The sequence below is a fragment of the Artemia franciscana genome, chromosome 10 (assembly GCF_032884065.1).
Source record: "Artemia franciscana chromosome 10, ASM3288406v1, whole genome shotgun sequence".
In the NCBI taxonomy this organism is placed as follows: Eukaryota; Metazoa; Arthropoda; class Branchiopoda; order Anostraca; family Artemiidae; genus Artemia; species Artemia franciscana.
The window spans coordinates 10,984,686-11,004,420 of record NC_088872.1 but is presented as its reverse complement, the minus strand read 5'-3'; the positions used below and the strand labels follow the sequence as shown (position 1 = coordinate 11,004,420).

The following is a 19,735-nucleotide window of genomic DNA, read 5'->3' as shown; positions in this document are numbered from 1 at the left end:
GCAATCTCCGTTCTAGGTCTCTTCGATGTAGATACTTGCCCGAGTCTAATGACGATTAGACATGGGTTCACAAATCGAAGCATTGCTAGTTCAAGCTTGTTAAGACGGTTTATGCATTCTCGGGTCTCCTGTACTATGAGGTTATTTTGTGCATATTGGACATTTACTATGGATAGCTTCTTCTGCTCTGATAACCGAATGTCTGCAACTTCTATTCCCATGAAGAATGGCAAGTCTGGTGAGTCTTTCTTCCACCATTTCATTTCTTTGTGACTTTTTCAATATTCTCAGGGTTGAGAAACTTTGTTCAACAGACTTTGCCACACTTTCAGGAAGGGTGATGAAGATCTTCTAGAGTGCTGGAATATTCGAGAAAATATCAGCCTCCCAGTTTTGTTTCTGTAAAGTGTCCGTGGTGTTTCAAAAACTTCACCAAAAACGTGGCTTATTCAACCGAAACTAACTAACGGAAGGTAGCATTGACGTATTTAAAAATGAAATTCGAACAGAGACAAAGTAAAAGGTTCACAATCGTGTTGCTGCAAGAGCGGTCGAAGATAACCTATAATCTTGTTGCTGCCCCTGTGGAAGAGACCATGGATGAAGAGACCATGGAAGAGACCAAATTGATCTTTCACATTATCCAGTTTTCCATCGGGTAGATGAAGGTGTAATACTTCACCAAAACGTGGGTTATTCAACCGAAATTTATTAACGGAAGATAGCCTTGACATATTTAAAAATGAAATTTGAACAGAGACAAAATAAAAGGTTCACAATCGTGTTGCTGCAAGAGTGGTCGACGATAACCTAAAATCTTGTGTTGCTGCCCCTGTAAAACATCTATTTGGAAAATAAGACAACGAAGTTTGGTGGTTAAATGCATCTTTCTCTTTTACCCACCCGAGTTTTGAGCCCGACGTGAAACTAAACGGTTAGAGGGTGATACTCCTAGGCCGTGGGGTGTTTGGTTAAAACTGGCATAGAGGACAAGATTGGCTGGGCTTTCGGTATAGGCTTGGAAATGCTTGCGATGATCTTGTATAAAATCCCTGATATACAATACTTCTGGTTAACAGATCCTCGATTTTGAAATCAATTCCACGTCTCGGACGTCAGCACTACTATAAGATTTAAGTCAATGAGAAAAAAAAAAAAGATTTAAGTCAAAAAGAAGCTGATAATAAATAAATAACCTTATAAAAGTAAGCTGCAGAAAAATTCTGGGAGGATAAATATACAAATGTGATACAAACATGTGTATGATAAATGTACAAACACTGGGAATAGAGTCATTATTCAAAATGTTGTCTCAAGAATCAAAATTGTAAAAATGAATTTTAATTAGCATAGGAGCTTGAGAGTTTGAAATTTCAGTCTGTTCAGAAAAAAAAAATGTTTATCAGACCTTTTTTGGGCTCCATTTTCAGGCAAATTAATATTTTTGTAGTCTTTATTTGTGAATTGTCTTGACCCAAGAAATTTAACATTTAATTTTCAAGCCGATCGAAAAAAAAGGTTTTTTTTTAACCATGTTTAGAAAATCTGTCCCCTCGGTCCAATTTGTTGTATTGTATGATACCGTGCCCCGGGAATTGACGAGTGTAATTTTTTCCCACATTAAGGGCCCTTGGACCGTTCAAAAATAAACTTTCTGGCCCTTTTCTAACAACGAAACCAGTGAAATTTTTAATTGTCATTTTCAAATCAATTATATAAACGTATGTAATTTAATTATGTTATAGATCGTGGCTGACGAGAATGCACCTGGTGGAACTACTGTTAATTACGCCGCATCTCCAAGAAAACTACGGGCAGTTACAGTGACGATCGCCACTTATGATGATCAGCTCATCACGTCAGCTCCATTCAGCCTGCAAAAAGATGCAAATGAAACCGAAGACTCCAAGGAGAATGACTGGAGTGGATCAGGGACTCCCTTAGAAGTCTCGCTGTTCAGTCCGAGTTATGCTGGATGTGACTCTGAAAGCGAGGAAGAGCTTGAGCCAAATAATAGTAGGCCACTCTATCATGAACAAAGTCTGGTTCAAAGTAGCTTTACAAATGGTGAGTTTTTGAGAACAGTGTGGTTAACGTATACAAATTTTTGTGTACATATGGTAAATCGCTTAGAAAGGGAGTTCTTGTCTGTTAAAACAACTCTGCATTTTAGTCTTGTCTTTTATTGGTAAATAATCGATTCTTGGACAATGCTTTTCTTTTTTTTTGTGTAATTTTGGTTGTAGTAATAGCTGCAACCTAGTAAAGATTGATCCACAACCCATAGTAACCGAAAATTATAAAATGTGTTTGAAATAAACTGTCGAGCGTGGAAAGTTTTCCATTTAAAGGCGATCCAGGACTGATAACTATTATATAGGCTTAACTCAGTAGTAAAAGTTTATTGCGAAAGGAACTTTTAGGCAGATTCGGAAAAGAGCTTGAAACCCCCTCAAAATGACGGTGAATCGAAATAAAAAGTGTACGATTGGGATTGCCATTGTAAGAAACCCTGGACTGGAAACTTGTCTCCCACTACGAACATCAAGAAGATGTGCGTCTTTGCATGGGTAGTATGGGTGTTTCTCCTTTTTTCTCTATGTTTTGTTCACACTGGTCATCCTGTTGACCTATTGGTAATAGAATACTGGGCGAGGTTTTAGTTGAGCGGGGTTCGTAATATCTGGTGCATGCTTTTGCTCGACAAAAGAGATCGGGTCACAGCAAAGTTGAGTTTTCTGCAATTTTATACCTTAAAGTGTAATTTTATACCTTATATATATATATATATATATATATATATATATATATATATATATATATATATATATATATATATATATATATATATATATATATATATATATATATATATATATATATATATATATATATATATATATATATATATATATATATATATATATATATATATATATATATATATATATATATATATATATATATATATATATATATATATATATATATATATATATATATATATATATATATATATATATATATATATATATATATATATATATATATATATATATATATATATATATATATATATATATATATATACATTAAAATGCGAACTTTAAAACTAAAAATATTAAAAAAAACTTTTTAAAATGGACTGGCGTCCTTACTTCAACGAAATTAAACCAAGACCTGATAAATAAAATAATGTGAGATGATAAGTTCGTTTGAACGAAGTAAAATAATTAAACACAAGCTTTCAAAGCTAATCTTGGTTGTTTGGTAGCTAGCCTTAAAGGTCTTTTTTAACGAGTTCGATACTATTGTAAATTGGTTTAGTAAAACATTTTGTTAGATGATTTTTAATTAAATTTGAGGATAAAGAATATTTCTATTTAAAGAAATATTATTATTTTTGTTTATGGCACTTGGTATTAATCATGTGACAAATAGCGGTTGCAAATTCTGTCTGTCTGTCTGTCCCGGTTTTGCTACTTTAGGCACTTCCAGGTAAGCTAGGACGATGAAATTTGGCAGGCGTATCAGAGACCGGACCAGATTAAATTAGAAATAATATTTTTCCCGACTTGACCATCTGGGGGGCGGTGGCCGTTTATTTGGAAAAAATAGAAAAATGAACTAGTTTTAACTTACGAACGGGTGATGGGATCTTAATGAAATTTAATGTTTGGAAGGATATTGTGTCTCAGAGCTCTTATTTTGAATCCCGACCAGATCCGATGACATTGGGGGGAGGACCTAAAATCTTGGGAAACGCTTAGAGTGGAGGGATCGGGATGAAACTTGGTGGGAAAAACAAGCAGAAGTCCTATATACGTGATTGACATAACGGGAACGGATTCGCTCTCTTTGGGGGAGTCGGGGGAGGGTTAATTCTGAAAAATTAGGAAAAACGACGTATTTTTTAACTGACGAAGGAGTGATCAGATCTTAATGAAATTTGATGTTTGGAGTGATATCGTATCTCAGAGCTCTTATTTTCAATCCCGACCAGATCCGGTGACACTGGGTGGGGGAGTTGGTGGGGGGAACCTAAAATCTTGGAAAACGCTTAGAGTGGAGGGATCATGATGAAACTTGGCGAAAAAAATAATCGTAAGTCCTAGATACGTGATCGACATGGCCGGAACGGATATGCTCTCTTCGGGGGAGTTGGGTGGGAGGAGGGTTAATTCTGAAAAATAAAAAATGAGGTATTTTTAACTTACGAAGGAGTGATCGGATCTTAATGAAATTTGATGTTTGGAAGGATGTTGTCTCGTGGCTCTTATTTTAAATCCCGACAGGATCTGGTAACATTGGGGGAGTTGGGGGGGGGGGGACCTAAAATCTTGGAAAACGCTTAGAGTGGAGGGATCGGAATGAAACTTGATGGGAAAAATAATTATAAGTTCTAGATACATGATTGACATAACAGGAACGGATCCGCTCTCTTTGGGGGAGTTGGGGGGAGGGAGGGTTAATTCTGAAAAATTAGAAAAATGAGGTATTTTTAACTTATGAAGGAGTGATTGGATCTTAATGAAATTTCATATGTAGAAGGACTTCTTAACTTAGATGTCTTATTTTAAATCCCGACCGGATCCAGTGTCAATTGATGGGGGGTGGACCGGAAATCTTGGAAAACGCTTAAAGCGGAGAGATCAGGATGAAACTTAATTATAATAGAATACTAATCGCTCATTTCATGACGAAAAAGTTCAGGGCATCAGTTATAGTAGTATATGCCCCTGTTGAACCAACTGACGGAGATACTAGTGACTCAGATAATTTTAATTTACAGGAGCAAATAGACAGGGTACCAGGTAGAAATATGGTGTTTTTGCTAGGAGATTTTATCGCCCAGGTTGGTAGAAATAGGGATAGATGGTATCTTAGCCTAGGTAAAATTGGTGTAGGAAAAGAAAACAGTAATGGCTACAGGGTTTTGAAATTTTGTAGGTATAATAACCTAGTTATAACCAATACGGTGTTTGGTCACAAAATGTCCCATAAGTTGACATGGTATCCACGTGATGGTAAGACAGCTAACCTTATTGATTATGCTATTGTAAACCGAAGACTAGCAGGATCAATACAAGATACTATGGTGTATAGGAGTGCTGTTATTGTGTTAAAAGTAGTGATCACCTTCTAGTAGTGTCTAAGGTTAATTTAAAGCTGGAATTTCAAAAGGGTAACTACCTCCCGGAAAGTTATGATGTTGGTAGACTCCTTGATGAAAATTCGAGAAAAATCTTCCAGGAACAGATGAATACTAAACTTGAGAGTTTAAAATTTGACAATGTGGAAGATGGATGGAATAATTTTAGAAAAACAATTTGTGAAGTTGCTGATGGTGTCTTAGGAAAGAGTGCTAAGACTGCAACTAGGAATATTAGTGAAAAAGCTTTATGTTTAATAGAGAGTAGAATGGGTTTGTACACGAATTATCAGAGTGATAGATCGTATGAAAACAAAAGGAATGTAAAGAAAGTGGAGAAAGCATTAAAATATGAATTAAGGAGATGTGAAGTGGAGGCCATCGATAAAATTGCTGAGTATCTGGAAGATGCAGCTAGACAGCATAATAATAAAATATTATACTGGCATGTTAATAAATTGAAAGGGAGTAGTCAATCTGTACTAGTTCCAGAGGAATGGGGCCACGATTAGTGATAAGGGAACAGTTAAAGAAAGATGGGCGGAACATTTTGAGACTGTGCTAAACCGAGATACAGTTGCAGGAAAAGATATAGATGAAAATGAAAAAGTTTGTGATACCTTGGATGTGAAGGAAGATTTGTTTTCTGAGGAAGAATTAGCGACAGTACTAAAATGATTAAAAAATAATAAGGCTCCAGGTGCTGATAGTGTGATAAATGAGTTTCTTAAATATGGTGGCTTTTAGGTTAGAAATAAGCTACTGAAGACTATGAATATGATTTTTGAAAAAGAGGAAGTACCTAAGGATTTTAGGAAAACCTTAATTAAACCACTGTATAAGAAAGGTGACAAGAGTGAGTGTCGTAATTACCGAGGCATTAGTCTGGTCTCTGTAGGTAACAAATTACTGAGTAATATGATACTTTTTAGATTGAGAGATTCTGTAGACAAATTTCTAAGGGAAGAACAGCGCGGTTTTAGCAAAGGTAGGGGATGTGTCGACCAAGTTTTCACTCTTAGGTTAATAATTGAGAAGTCCCTTCCTTGTCAAACACCTTTGGTCCTCAGTTTTATCGATTATGAGCAAGATTTCGATTCAGTTGATAGAAGAGCATTAGCAAAGGTCTTATCCTTGTATGGTATACCAGAAAAATACATTAAAGTGATTTGTGCTATGTACGAGAATAATACTGCTGCGGAAATGAGGTTAACAACTAGTTTTGTATTAAATCAGGAGTTAAGTTGGGTCGTGTTCTATCTCCCTTTATATGAATCATTTTGATGGACTTCGTCTTAGGGAGCACAGGAAAGGCAATTGGAGACAACGGAATCAAATGGGGAGGAAAAACCCTCCTGGACTTAGATTATGCTCATGATTTAAGCATATTTGATGAAAGTGTGAGCAAACTGAATGAATTTTTGAGGTTTTGTGAATTCAGGGTGCTAGAATAGGCTTGAAAATTAATGTTAAGAAGACTAAGTCACTAAGGCTAGGAGTAAGTGAAGATGAAAATGTGACGCTGGGTAACGAAAAGATTGATCAGGATAGCAGCTTCACTTACCTTGGTAGTATTATTAGTAAAGACGGTGGGAGCAGTGAATATGTTAAAAGTAGAATAGCTAAGGCTCAGGGTGTTTTTTCACAGTTAGAAAAAGTTTGGAAGAAAAGGAAGATAAGTCAGCAAACCAAGATTAGAATATTAGAAGTTACAATGATGATAGTGGTCAAATATGGCTCTGGAGCATGGGCGCTCCGAAAAGCAGACGAAAATTTACTAAATGTTTTTCAGAGAAATTGCTTACAGATTGTTCTGGGTACCCGGCTGACTGACCGTATTTCAAACAGTAGATTGTACGAAAAATGTGGTTCAATCCCACTTTCTAGGGCTATAATGAAAGAAAGGTTGAGATGGCTTGGTCACGTTCTGCGGATGAAGGATGACAGATTGCCGAAGATTATCCTTTTTGGCCAACCGTCTGGGGCTACACGGAAAGCAGGTCGTCCTCGTCTGGGTTGGGAGGATGTCATAAATAAAGATGTAAAGAAAATGGGAGCTTCCTGGGAGGGTGTAAAGAGGGATGCCTTGAATAGATTAGGTTGGAGGAGGAGCGTGGTTAGCTGTGTTGGCCTCAGGCGGCTTGGTGCTGCAGTGAGTTAGTAGTAGTAGTAGTAGTAGTTTTACAAGTCGAACCAACCTTTTTTTGGGGGGGAGGGGTCCAAACCCAGTTTTATTTACTGGCTGAAAATCACCCTTGCTTGGTTGTTTGTTTCTTAATTATTTTGTTTCTCGTTTTTATTGTCTTAGACTTTATTGTAAGTAATACCTTGCACGTACTTATCTAAAGAACTGCTGTTATTTTTTGGGGCATTGTTATTTCAAAATGAGGTTTTTTAAAGCTAGCTTTAATCTGAGTTTTTTCAGTTGTAATGAGGGGAAAACTGAGCACTAAATGCTGCCTCTCATAGCCTATGCTTTTTGGGGTTCCTATATTCTACCTTCCATATTTATTGTGTATATTTAGTGTCAAGACACTAAATTGATAAGAATTGAATTTAAATTCTAAATCATGGTTTCCCTCTTAAGGCAACCTAATGAAGAACGAGCCCTAGCCCATAGTAACCAAAATTTAAAAACGTATTTCAGACAAAAAATACTATCAAATGAGAAAGAAATGGAGAAGTTGATTTAAGAATGGTAACTATTATTTTTAATTAATCTTGATGATAAAAATGTGTTGCTAATTTAGGAAAATTTTAAAACCAGCCTGAAATCGAACAAAAACGATGTCAGATTGAAATGAAAACTGAACCATTGGAATGTCCATAACCGAGAATATACGGATGAGAATTACAGTTCTGAATGCCGTCTTGAGCAACAAGGGAAGTTACTTTTTGGTGTAACTGTTTAATTGGTGTAACTGGTGTAACTAGCACTGATGTTTCTCCTTTTCTTTATATGTTAACAAAAGATTGTTTTAATTTCAGAGGAATTGAACGATTCTGAGAAAGAGAATTATACAGATGGTAATGATTGTATGTCAACTGAAATGCAGCTAAGAATAACACAAGCTATAGAAGAGCGACTCAATCAACCTCAAGATGACGACTGGGATGTGTTTGATCCCTACTTTTTTATTAAAAACTTGCCACCTTTGACAGCTGAAATGAGGATGAGATGCCCTGCCTTGCCTTTAAAAACTAGGAGTAGTCCTGAGTTTACACTTGTCCTTGATTTGGTACGTATATCATTGAAGAAGTCTATAATGTTGGCATATGGGGAACAGAGAAACTGTCGAAGAGGGGGGGAAAGAGACGTAAAAAAACCAAATAATTTTAGGAACAGACTGCAAAATCAGAGGGTTTTCGAGACACCATCTTGTATGCGTACCGTATTCCTATTTTTATTTTAGTGTTTATTTAGACTCAACTTTCTATTGTTATTTAAATGCACTTTTTAGAATTCTGCTGAGACTCTTACCATGATCCTTTATGCAAGTTATGCCAATAGGTTTGTTAGTGGCTTCTATCTTTCATGCTATACTATAAACGCAAAATCTATAAACGCGAAAAAATCTAGTTATATAGTGAAAAACTAATCATCAGAAATCACCTTGAGAAAGATACACTTAAATGAAAACAAATTCATCAAAATTAGGGGAGAATCACGAGAGGGGGCAATGATGGGTCTGATTTTTATTAATACAGGTCATTATTAAAATACCAAGGATACCAAAAGACTTTTAACTCCTGGTAAGATTTTTCCCTTGGTTGTTTCAGAACTTTGAAGTTTTTAGTGCAGTATGACGTTAAACTGTGAAAATACGGAAAACTAATTTGTTAAATTTTACAACGCTTGCCTGTAAAAATTCAAACATTAATCGTTCATCTTTTCCTAAAGACAACCACACCTCCAAAGAAAACCAAACCTTAACCTATTTGGTACATCACATTTTTAGCTTATTTTTTGCTATTTTTTTTGCCCGCCTCTTTTTTTTGGCACCAGCTATTACTAAAACTGCATTAATGTGTAGAGAGGTCTGTTTTGTTAAAAATTGAATTTTGATATTTTTTTAATTACCTAAGAATATATATGGTTGTATAAGTTTCTGCTTAACCAATTCAAATAATCAGATTTAATTGTCATTCTCCTTGGTACATAAAATGATAGATCGTTGGAATTTTTCAGGACGAAATACTGGGTCGTTGTAGTTTGGATGAGATGGACAAAGTAGCTTTTACATTTCCGTTTGATTTTCAGGAAACAAACTGTGTTAAACAGTGAAAATAAACAAGAAAAGTTGGCCCGTTAAATGTATTATAAATTTCGAAGTTTTGAAAATTTTATTTAGTTTTATATTGTATATTTATAATAATATTTATTTTATATATATGTATATGTATATATATATATATATATATATATATATATATATATATATATATATATATATATATATATATATATATATATATATATATATATATATATATATATATATATATATATATATATATATATATCATTTTATTAAATTAAATTTCAAAAATAACAAAAATATGAATTTCTATAATTTTCATCAGTAAAAATTCAGGTGTTATCAATCCGTTGCTTCCTAAAGATGTGTAAACATACATCTTCTTATGCTGTTTGGCGCTATTTTTTTATAGCTTTTTTTTATTTGTTTGTCACCCATGTTTCTTTTTAACCTTGTTGTACCACAATGGGTTGATACTCTGCTTGGCAATACGGGGTTCGGGGTTCGATCCCCGCCGTAGCAAGGCTGGGCAACAAGCGAGAACTTGTCCCTGTACAAAAGACCCAGCAGCTGAAACGTCGATTCGACGCCCTATGCGCCAGCAATGGTTTAGGAGTATAATTATCCTTTTTTACCCATGTTTCTTTTTATTTAAATTTGACGCCTGCTATTGTGTCTGCTAATAATAATTATAGACATAGATATATTTATGCACTTGCTCGACATAGTACTAAGAAGCACTAAAACTGAGCTATTAACAAGGTACATAAAAATTGCACGAACACAAATTTCGACTACTTTATGCTATTAAACAGAACATAAATGGGGAACAAAAGAATGCTGATACAGCGTTGTGCGGCAATAACCTGGTTCCAACTTGTTATGTCTTCTGGTGAGTGTGTTCAGGGGTGCATTCGGGAGTGGACACACCTGTGTTTGTGAATAATCACACCTGTAATTATTAGTCAATGCCATTTGTCTCACGATGAAACACTGGTTCATTGTAGATTGACAGGATTGGACGTTGTAGCTTGTACATTTCCATTCGACTCTAATAACCTGCTTTAAACCGTGAAAATAAATGAGGAAGACTTATTCGTTAAATTTGAGAGCGTATTTAATCCATAAAAATTTAAACTTTATTTATCCGGTGATTCCTAATGACAGTTGCAACTTCAAAGGAAAGCTGCATATTAAGCTGTTTAGCGCCATATGTTTTTAGCCTCTTTTTTATTGATTTGCCATCCTCGTTTCTTTGTATTTGAATGTGGCGCCTGCTAATAATAATCTCTGATCAGTGTCCTTTTTGCAGGATGAAACACTGGTTCATTGTAGTTTAGCAGAATTGGACGATGCAGCTTTTACATTTCCAGTTGATTTCCAGGAAACAACTTACCAGGTCTTTGTGCGAACTCGGCCCTTTTTCAAAGAGTTTCTGGAAAGAGTTTCTCAAATGTTTGAAGTAATCCTTTTCACAGCTTCGAAACGTATATATGCTGATAAACTTTTAAACCTGGTGGATCCTCATCGAAAGTGGATTAGGTAAGTGTTTATCAGAAAAGTAAATTAAAACTTTTTTTTTAAATGGCGAAATCCAAGTTTTTAAGGACGATACATTCCCATTATTATGCAATTAGTTATACATAGTACCAGGCGACCGAGCTTCACTTCTGAAAAGAAAGTCAATTTTTGTTTATTCTCTTTGCAACAAAACTTTAGCTTTTTTATTTTGTTAGCTGTAGAAAGCAAGATGTGTTTCATATGAATGGCGTCACAAATACCTTGACGTTAAATAAGGATAAAGGATTAAGAGCCTCCAGAGCTGTTGCTGGCGCATAGGGCGTTGAATCGACGTTTCAGTTGCTTGGTCTTTTTTACAGGGACAATTAGCAAGCCTATCGCCCAGCCTTGCGGCGGTGGGGTTCGAACCCCGAGCCCCATATTGCCAAGCAGAGCATCAATCTACTGTGCTGCAACAAGGTTAAAAAGAAACATGTGAGACAAATGAATGAAAAAACGTTGCTGCATTGGGGATCGATCCCTGGACCTCACAGAGCATCAAGCCACTGTGCCACCATCGACTTTAAATAGTATTTACCGTCTTGCTGCCACTGCCGCCATATTTTTTTTTTGAACAGCGGAAAACCTTTCGGTTTTCAGTAGTGATGGAATAAGTGGGAAGCTTGAGAATAAAGTAGTGATTCTAACAAATAGTTATTTCATGTATATACATACGGCAAGACAGCAAAATTGTTGCTTGTGGCAGTTGGAATGGTAGAGTTCGTGTCTGTCCGGAAAAACTTTAAAGTTTTTGACTTCTCTTGATTTTCACAGGAAAACGGTGACTAGTGTTATATTTGTTGATGGTCAGTCAACTACATGGAGGGAAAATCTTTTGATTGTCACTTGTGAAAATGGAACAGTTTTTGTTTGGGATATATACAATTAATCTTGCTGATCTCAGTAATTTGGTTTATATTTCACTAATAAAATTTGCGCGGAAAAGTTCATTATTTACATAATTTCGTTCCATGAAATATCCAATAATTATGATTGTATAGTTGAAAATTGACTAAACTAGATGGTAAGATCAGTAAACAATTGAAAATAAACTGGCTAGGAGAAGGCGAATAATAACTTTATGATAAAATCTGATGCCATTAGGACAAAATAAAATATGTGGATTGAAACATTGTGTCTCTGAATAAGGAAAATATATTTTGCAGGACTAAAGCAACTGCTGTGTAATATATCAGCTAAAGAATTATAAGTTAGTTGATGAATGTTCTGAAGAATAAGGGTTATAGCTTTGTTGCTGCATCATTATTTGAAAATAGTAAAAAAAAACAAAAAAAAAGGTTTGGTTCACTTTGATTCTGAACTCTCGAAAAGTTTGTTTTTAAAAAATAAAAGAATATATGTGTGGAATATTTATAATTACTCATGGTAATTAAAAACGAGATTATTAGTATCCAAATCAATTAACTGAAAAAAATGTGCGGCCCTTTCTCTTTGCTTAATTTTTATTTCTTTGCCACAGTTTATTATTAGTTTTTTTTTATGTGGATTCGTGGTTATTATTGGTTCTTTTGTAGGCACCGGCTATTCCGAGAGCATTGTCTATGTGTCAACGGCAACTATGTCAAAGATTTAACCATTCTTGGACGTGATCTATCAAAAACAGTAATTATTGATAATTCTCCTCAAGCTTTCGGTTATCAGGTAAACATTATATCAATATTTATTAACTTTTGTTAGTTTGTGATGTGATCAGTGCCTGTTACTCTTGCTTGTGAGCGTGTGTGGTGTTTGAGAATATTACTGCCCAAGCGAAATTCTTCTACTTGGTGTGTTCTGTCCCATCTACTGAACTTAAGTTTTTTTAGGCTGACGCTTTTTTTAAGGTTTCATACTGATTTTAGCGATCAAAACACGTTGTTTATTTTAATTTTTTGTGTTTATTTTTGTGTTTTATTTAAGTGTTCGTAGTTACCAGTTCCAAAAACATCTGGATATGCTGAAACACAGAGCAAAATAACACTTTCCGAGAATAAGTTATGTTTTGGATTCTTAGTTTTATGTAAAGACTTGTATCTTATAGCAAAATCTATGTAAGGGACGAAATATTTTTGGCTAAGAACATTGGCAACATACTCTGTTGTATTTATTTACTCTTACATCTTTTTCTTTTTGATGATAAGTGAAATATTGTAAAGAAATGGATCGTATTTGATATCAGCTATGCTTATTGGCCATTGCGGCCTATTTTTTTTAGCTGATGAATGAAAGTTTATTGTATTGTTTTTTGAATAAAATAACCTACCTACCTACTAGATGGCTTGTCAAAAACGAACAAACTGGTGCTGCTACCTGTATCCTCATCTTAAGTTTTGATAGTTTCGCTCCTCTTCCCAAGAATTCATCTATGCTTTCTGCAGTTATATACAGCACGCCTTGCAATAGATTCAAATCTAAATTTCTAAAATTCCAAATTTCTAAATATCTAAATTTCAAAGCTTCTTCAACGAATATTTTTTTTTCAGATTCCCTAACGTTAATTCATCTCTTAGGTAAGAAATTAGATAAAAAAAAAGGTTTTTCAACTGAAAGTAAGGAGCAAAATTAACACTTAAAACAAACAGAAATTATTACGTATGTGAGGGGGTTCGCCCCCTAGTCGATACATCGCTCTTTACGCTAAAGCTCGAATTTTGTTCCAATTCTTTAAGAATGACCCGTGAATCACTAAGGCTGTTTAATGAGAATAAACAGCTCTTTTGAAAGCACTAAAAAAACTTTAGCGTAAAGAGCGTGGTATTGACTAGGGGACGAACCCCTTCATATGCGTAATAATTTTTGTTCATTTTAAGTTTTAATGTTGCTCCTTACTTTCAGTTGAATTTTTTTTTTATTTAATTTCTGATCTTTTTTAAATAATGCTGGGAAAATCTGGCGCGCTTTTCATAGAAATGTCCCTTCCCCCATGAAAATTTCTCCATGGAAATATCCTCCCGCGTAACCTCCCCCCCCACCAGAAAAATTCCTCCTGAAAACGTCTGTATACTTCCCAATAACCAATACTATATGTAAACAGTGGGAAAAGTTCATAATTTGCAGACCTTCCCTGGGGACTGGGGGGGATGAGGTCATCCTCACAGACATATTTATTAGATTGTTTGACTATGCTGAACAAAATGTCTATCTTAAAATTTTGGTCTGGTGACTTTGGGGAAAAAATGAGGGTGAAAGGGGCCTAGTTGCCCTCCAATTTTTTGGTCACTTAAAAAGGGCACTAGAACTTTTAATTTCAGTTCGAATGAGCCCTTTCGCAATATGGTCGGACCACTTGATTGATACGATCGCCCCTGGGAAGAACAAACAAATAAACACGCATCCGTGGTTCATCTGGCAAAAAATACATAATTCCATATTTTTGCAGATAGCAGCTTGAAACTTCTAGAGTAGGGTTCTCGGATAGGCTGAATCTGATGGAGCGATTTTCATTAAGATACAATGACTTTTAAGGGGTATTTTCTGTTTTTATTATCCCAAAATATGTGCTGTAGATATTATTGAGTACTGTGCCTAAATTTCCAATTTTTTATTTTAGCTGGAAAACGGAATCCCCATTGAGAGTTGGTTTTTTGACAGGAGTGACCGCGAACTACTTAATGTAATTCCATTTCTGGAGTCATTAGTTAATTATGTAAGTCTTTTTTCTTTTTAATGTTGTAGAAAGAGTTGGAAGTCTGGGCAGAAAGAAGTGATATAACCTATGCTGATTCCACCCCTCCCCCGCTCCTTTTAGCACTATAATCAGGGGAAAACGAGGTTGGGCAAGCATTTTTTGGCGGATTTTTTATTTTTGGGGTGATTAGTGCCCATCACAGTAGTTGTTAGACTATAGCACGTATCTTTGTTATTCCATTTTTGCAGTTCTTAGTTAATTATATAAGTCTTTTTTTCTTTTGATTTTTTTGCCGAAAATTGTAAGTTTGGATAGAAAGAAGCTTTCTTTAATGAACGAAAAGCGACAAAGAAAAAAATAAAGAAATGAAAGGACAAAACAACGAAGAACAAAATTCAAGAAACAAAAGGATAAAAACAAAAAAGAAAAAGAAAATGAAGAAGCAAAAGGACAAAAAAAACAAAGAAAATTAAATTGAAAAGACAAAAGGAAAAAAAAACAATTGGAAGAAACAAAAGGACAAAATATTAAAGAAAAAAAATTGACGAAACAAAGGACAAAACCATAAAGATGATAATTTTCTGCCAGCGAATGGAAAATACGAAACAAAGCTGGGGCAAGGAGCTCAGTGTCACAGAAGCTGGATTTTACATAGCGATGCTACTTAGTCGTTTTTGTCTCTCGAGGGCAATGTCCACTTATATGTCTTATACCTAACTTCCAACTCTAGTTTTGAGGATGAAAATTCTCGACAAGGGATCCTAAAAGAGGATGATGAATTCAGTCCCCCCTCTCCAAATTTGCTTGAAGTGGCGTCCTTAACAGAAATATAGGAAAGAATTTAAAGTGTTTATACAAATTCAACAGTGGAACAAAAAACTATAAGATAGAACTTCAATGTAAACAAATTGAAAACTATCTTTAGAAGCTGAATTATCAAAGTAAATGGGTAAGAAATGAGATATTTTAATATAAGTAGAAAGCGCTTATAAAGCTCGAACAATTAAAGAAGAATGATAAGAACTGGGAAATGTAAGAATAATACGTCATAATGAATGTGAAAAGATATGAATGTGTAGAATAAGTACTAGAATAACAAGAACACTTATTGAAATCATTTACTGAAATATTTTTGTCCTTAAAGAGAAGTATATATTATTTGTTTGCTTTTTTTTTCAGAATCAAGATGTGCGTCCTATGATTCGTAATCGTTTCAAGCTCTTCACGTATCTACCGCCTGATTAATCTCTTCAAATATATGTTGTCGCTTCAAAGCGAGTACAAATTGATTTGTTTTCTTTTTTTCTCTTTGTTATGAATTTTTATCTGCTGATAACATAGTTGGTATATAGTTACTTAGGGAACACATGTCACGCACATATTGGCTCAATTTCTCACCCATTTAGTATCTATGTTCTCCTCATATTTTTATTGTTATTTTTCCAACTCGTCTTTAAAAAAAGACGAATTTTTAAAAATATGTCCAACTTGAATGCTTCTTACACACTGAAATAAGAAGAAATATAAGACACGTTTTTTAACGGTCTCAATTTTAGGCCAGCCTATAAGAGAAGCTGGACAAATTGGAACAAAAGAGTGGGGTCCTGAATTTTTCCCTGTAAAAATCATAGCTCAAAGTCAAAGATTGATCAATATGACGAAATTTTTTGGTGTGAAATTTGACTTAACATAATAAGGAGCGCAGGCAGTTCATCCATTTGATGAGTTTATCTTATCAAATAGTAGCATAACGGGCAGACTTTAACATAAACTAATTTTATATAATGGATTTATGCCTTAAGGACTCCAAGTATTTAAAGCTCTCTGTAGGTACTTTTGATAGCGTTTTAGCCAATCATTATCATAACTAGAATTTTTAAAATGAGAAAGAGCCACTGCCTCATCTGCATAATCATTATTCTATGAAAACACCGAAAAAGTCGTGTTTTGAAATAGTTTATTTATTATTATTACCTGCAGCATGTTTTACAAGTACCACACACCGTTTTCATTAAAGCGTCATAAAATTGAAAACAGCCTCTTTCATACCTTAAAACTTCTTATAAAGATAGTTACAAACTGGGCAGAGTTAAACATAGTTAAACTAATATTATATGATGGATTTACATTTTTAATCTATTTCAGTGTTCAAACCTCAGATGGGCTATTGCTCACATCATTTTAGTCCATTGTCATTAGACGCAGACTAAAAAACCAGCACTGCCACGTCTTCATAACAATTAATATATGTCAAGCACTAAAAAAGTGGTATTTTGATATTAATTGTCTAATTAGTCCATGAAACATATTTTACAATTCAATACCTAATTATCTTAAAAGTACCGTAAAATTATATACAAATGTAAGGTTATTTCATTGAACACAAGTGCTATAATAAGATAAAGCAAGTCCATGTTCTGTAATCGGTCAAGATACTAATTCTTCATAAAGGCTGAAAATTCATATGTTTAGGCTTTATTGTGAACTAAATTTTATGCATTGGCTCGGGTATTCCAGCAGTTGCTACAATGATCTGAAAATATCCAACTTCCTTTCAAAGAAAGTGTATACCAAATCTTCTTGGCTTTGTTTTGACTTGTTGTTTTTACATTTTTTAGAAAGTTCCCTTATTTGCTTCTAGTTGAAGTTTAGAATTGCAGCTTCACAACTTTAAAATATGGTTCTGTCTGATTGTTATATTTTTAATGACCTGTTGGTTCTTGTGACTTTTGTTACCTTTTTTTACCCGAAAGATTCGCATAAATGAAAATGATGTATACTTTTTGATATTTGCTTTTAATTTAAAGTTACTTTTTTAAATTGCAAGCAGTTGAATGAAACCAATTAAAATTAGCCCTGTCAAAACTATGGGTACCAGAGAGGCTAACCTTTTACCTGATGTTAAAATGCTATTTTTGCAACAAACATTAATATACCTACGTTGTATAGTTTTTTTTTTTTTTTATAGTAGGTCTTAGCCAACCCGATCAAAACTACGAACGCTAGAAAGTTTCGAAAATAACTTCAAACCTGATTTTATAATGCTATTTTTGAAACAAATTTTAATATATCTAAATCTGGGTCTGAGGCATTCCTCACGCGGAAAATTTTCCCACATTCAAAATTGAGTAGCCAAAGAGAAATTAGGGGAAATAAAAGGAATGAAGAAAAGAAAGGATTATGGAAATTCTACTTATGTGCCAAAATGCGTTTGGAATTAAACATTTCGTGGTAACGAACTGTAAGTAAGGAGCGACTCGGGCCAATAGTAACCAAACTAAAAAAAAATAATTTTTATTACAATAATTGCATCAAAAGAATAATTTGTTTCATGCTTATTCCAAATATATAAAGTTCATTGAGTTTGATGTTACACTTCGAACGTCATGAGCTTGATAAAATATTCCTTTTTTTCGAAAAGGGCGGAAAAAAACCTCCAAAAATTAAGGAATCTTTATGAAACTAACACCATCAGATCCAGCACATCCGAAAACCCTACTGTAGAGGTTTCAAGCTCTTATCTGTAAAGATGTAGAATTTGGTATATTTTTTCCAGACGAATGATCACGGATACGTGTTTATTTGTTAATTTTAATAGAAATATCTCCCAAATCAGTCGTTCGAAATGACCAGCCGGTAGGCAGATAGATAGATAGATAATTTCCAACAATTACAAAAATAAATGACAAACCAGTGCACATGTCTGGTGGTATACTTTAGCACTGACAACGTTACAATGTTACCTACACTACGAAAATAAAAACTAGCACTAACTGCAGTACATACTTTAGCTACATACATAGACTACTATACATAGACTACAATACACAATACATTTGCAGTACATACATAGACTACAATATGAACTCCGGAAGTCCAGTTATTTCTCTCTATCCAACGGAGAATTTCAAGTTATTATATATATTCTAAAGCTAGTCTATAGTCCTAATACTATCAGATAGATCGCTCCACTAATGCTTCATACGATAGTCCAAAGACACATGTCTGGTGGCATACTTTAGCACTAACAACGTTACAATGTTACCTACACTACGAAAATAAGAACTAGCACTAACTGCAGTACATACTTTAGCTACATACATAGACAATGTTACCTACACTACGAAAATAAATACTAGCACTAACTGCAGTACATACTTTAGCTACATACATAGACAATGTTACCTACACTACGAAAATAAAAACTAGCACTGGCAATGTTACATACTTTAGCACTGACAAAATAAAAGTAAATCAAGCCAAAGTAAATACAAGCCTACAGCATCAACATAAATATACAAAAAAAGTAATTCCCCGCAACACATTAAACACAGATCACCTAATCATTTGTTATTTATTTAAATATTTGAAAACCCGTCATAACCTATAAACCCGTCAAACCTTTAATCCTCGCACCCAGTAATTTAAATTCTACTCTTTTGAGGGACAAATTTTTTTTGTCCCTCATCCCAAACTTTTTGGCTTGTAAAGCGTCTGATTAGTGTCAGACCAAGTCCACAGGAAGTAATTACTCGTACTTGTTAATCCCAATTAGTTATACCTGTGCACCTCCATCACAGGGCAACTCTTCTATAGTTGCCACTGATTTCATATCTTCAATTTGTTTTCGTCAATCTTTATCTTTCCGTCTCATGATAACTCAACCCTCAAAACCAGGAAAAAGCATTAATTTTAATAAAAAATGTAAAAATAAATACTATAGGATCTTCTACACCGTACATTCTGCCTGTATGTTGGAATAGGGAGAGAATATTCAAAATTTCCTTCTTTTCTTCATTATTCTTTTTTGTCATTTACTTTCTTTTGACCGGTAAATTTTGTATATGGATGAATTTCCACAAGGTAGGGGGGGGGGGGGTCCAAAGAAGAATATGCCTAGCCCCATCAGGATCATATGGGGTTTTTGAAAAAATTTGGTCCTAGCGAACCCGATCAAGTCTAAAGATATTCCAAAAATTTCTAAAGTAACGTTTTACCTTATTTCTCTGATCCTATTTTGGTAAGTAAGCTTAAATAAGGATACTGGTAAAAAATAACATGTCATTCGTCTTCTGATATTTTGGGCTTTGAAGTTTAAACACTATTTTGCAAACAAATGTTCATGTACCTAAGTTA

At 34.3% G+C, this 19,735-nt stretch overlaps 1 protein-coding gene across 1 annotated transcript in view; it reads left to right on the top strand.

Annotated features, from left to right (window-relative positions):
* Nucleotides 1-18,909, top strand: part of LOC136031776 (CTD small phosphatase-like protein 2-A) — a 34,335-nt gene extending 15,426 nt beyond the window's left edge. Inside the window, exons 3-8 of the mRNA XM_065711543.1 lie at nt 1,746-2,067; nt 8,141-8,391; nt 10,724-10,953; nt 12,507-12,633; nt 14,522-14,617; nt 15,779-18,909. Coding sequence (XP_065567615.1) covers nt 1,746-2,067; nt 8,141-8,391; nt 10,724-10,953; nt 12,507-12,633; nt 14,522-14,617; nt 15,779-15,844 — 1,092 coding nt within the window. The 3' untranslated portion in view covers nt 15,845-18,909. The remainder of the gene's footprint in view (nt 1-1,745; nt 2,068-8,140; nt 8,392-10,723; nt 10,954-12,506; nt 12,634-14,521; nt 14,618-15,778) is intronic.
* The last annotated feature ends 826 nt before the right edge of the window (nt 18,910-19,735 follow it).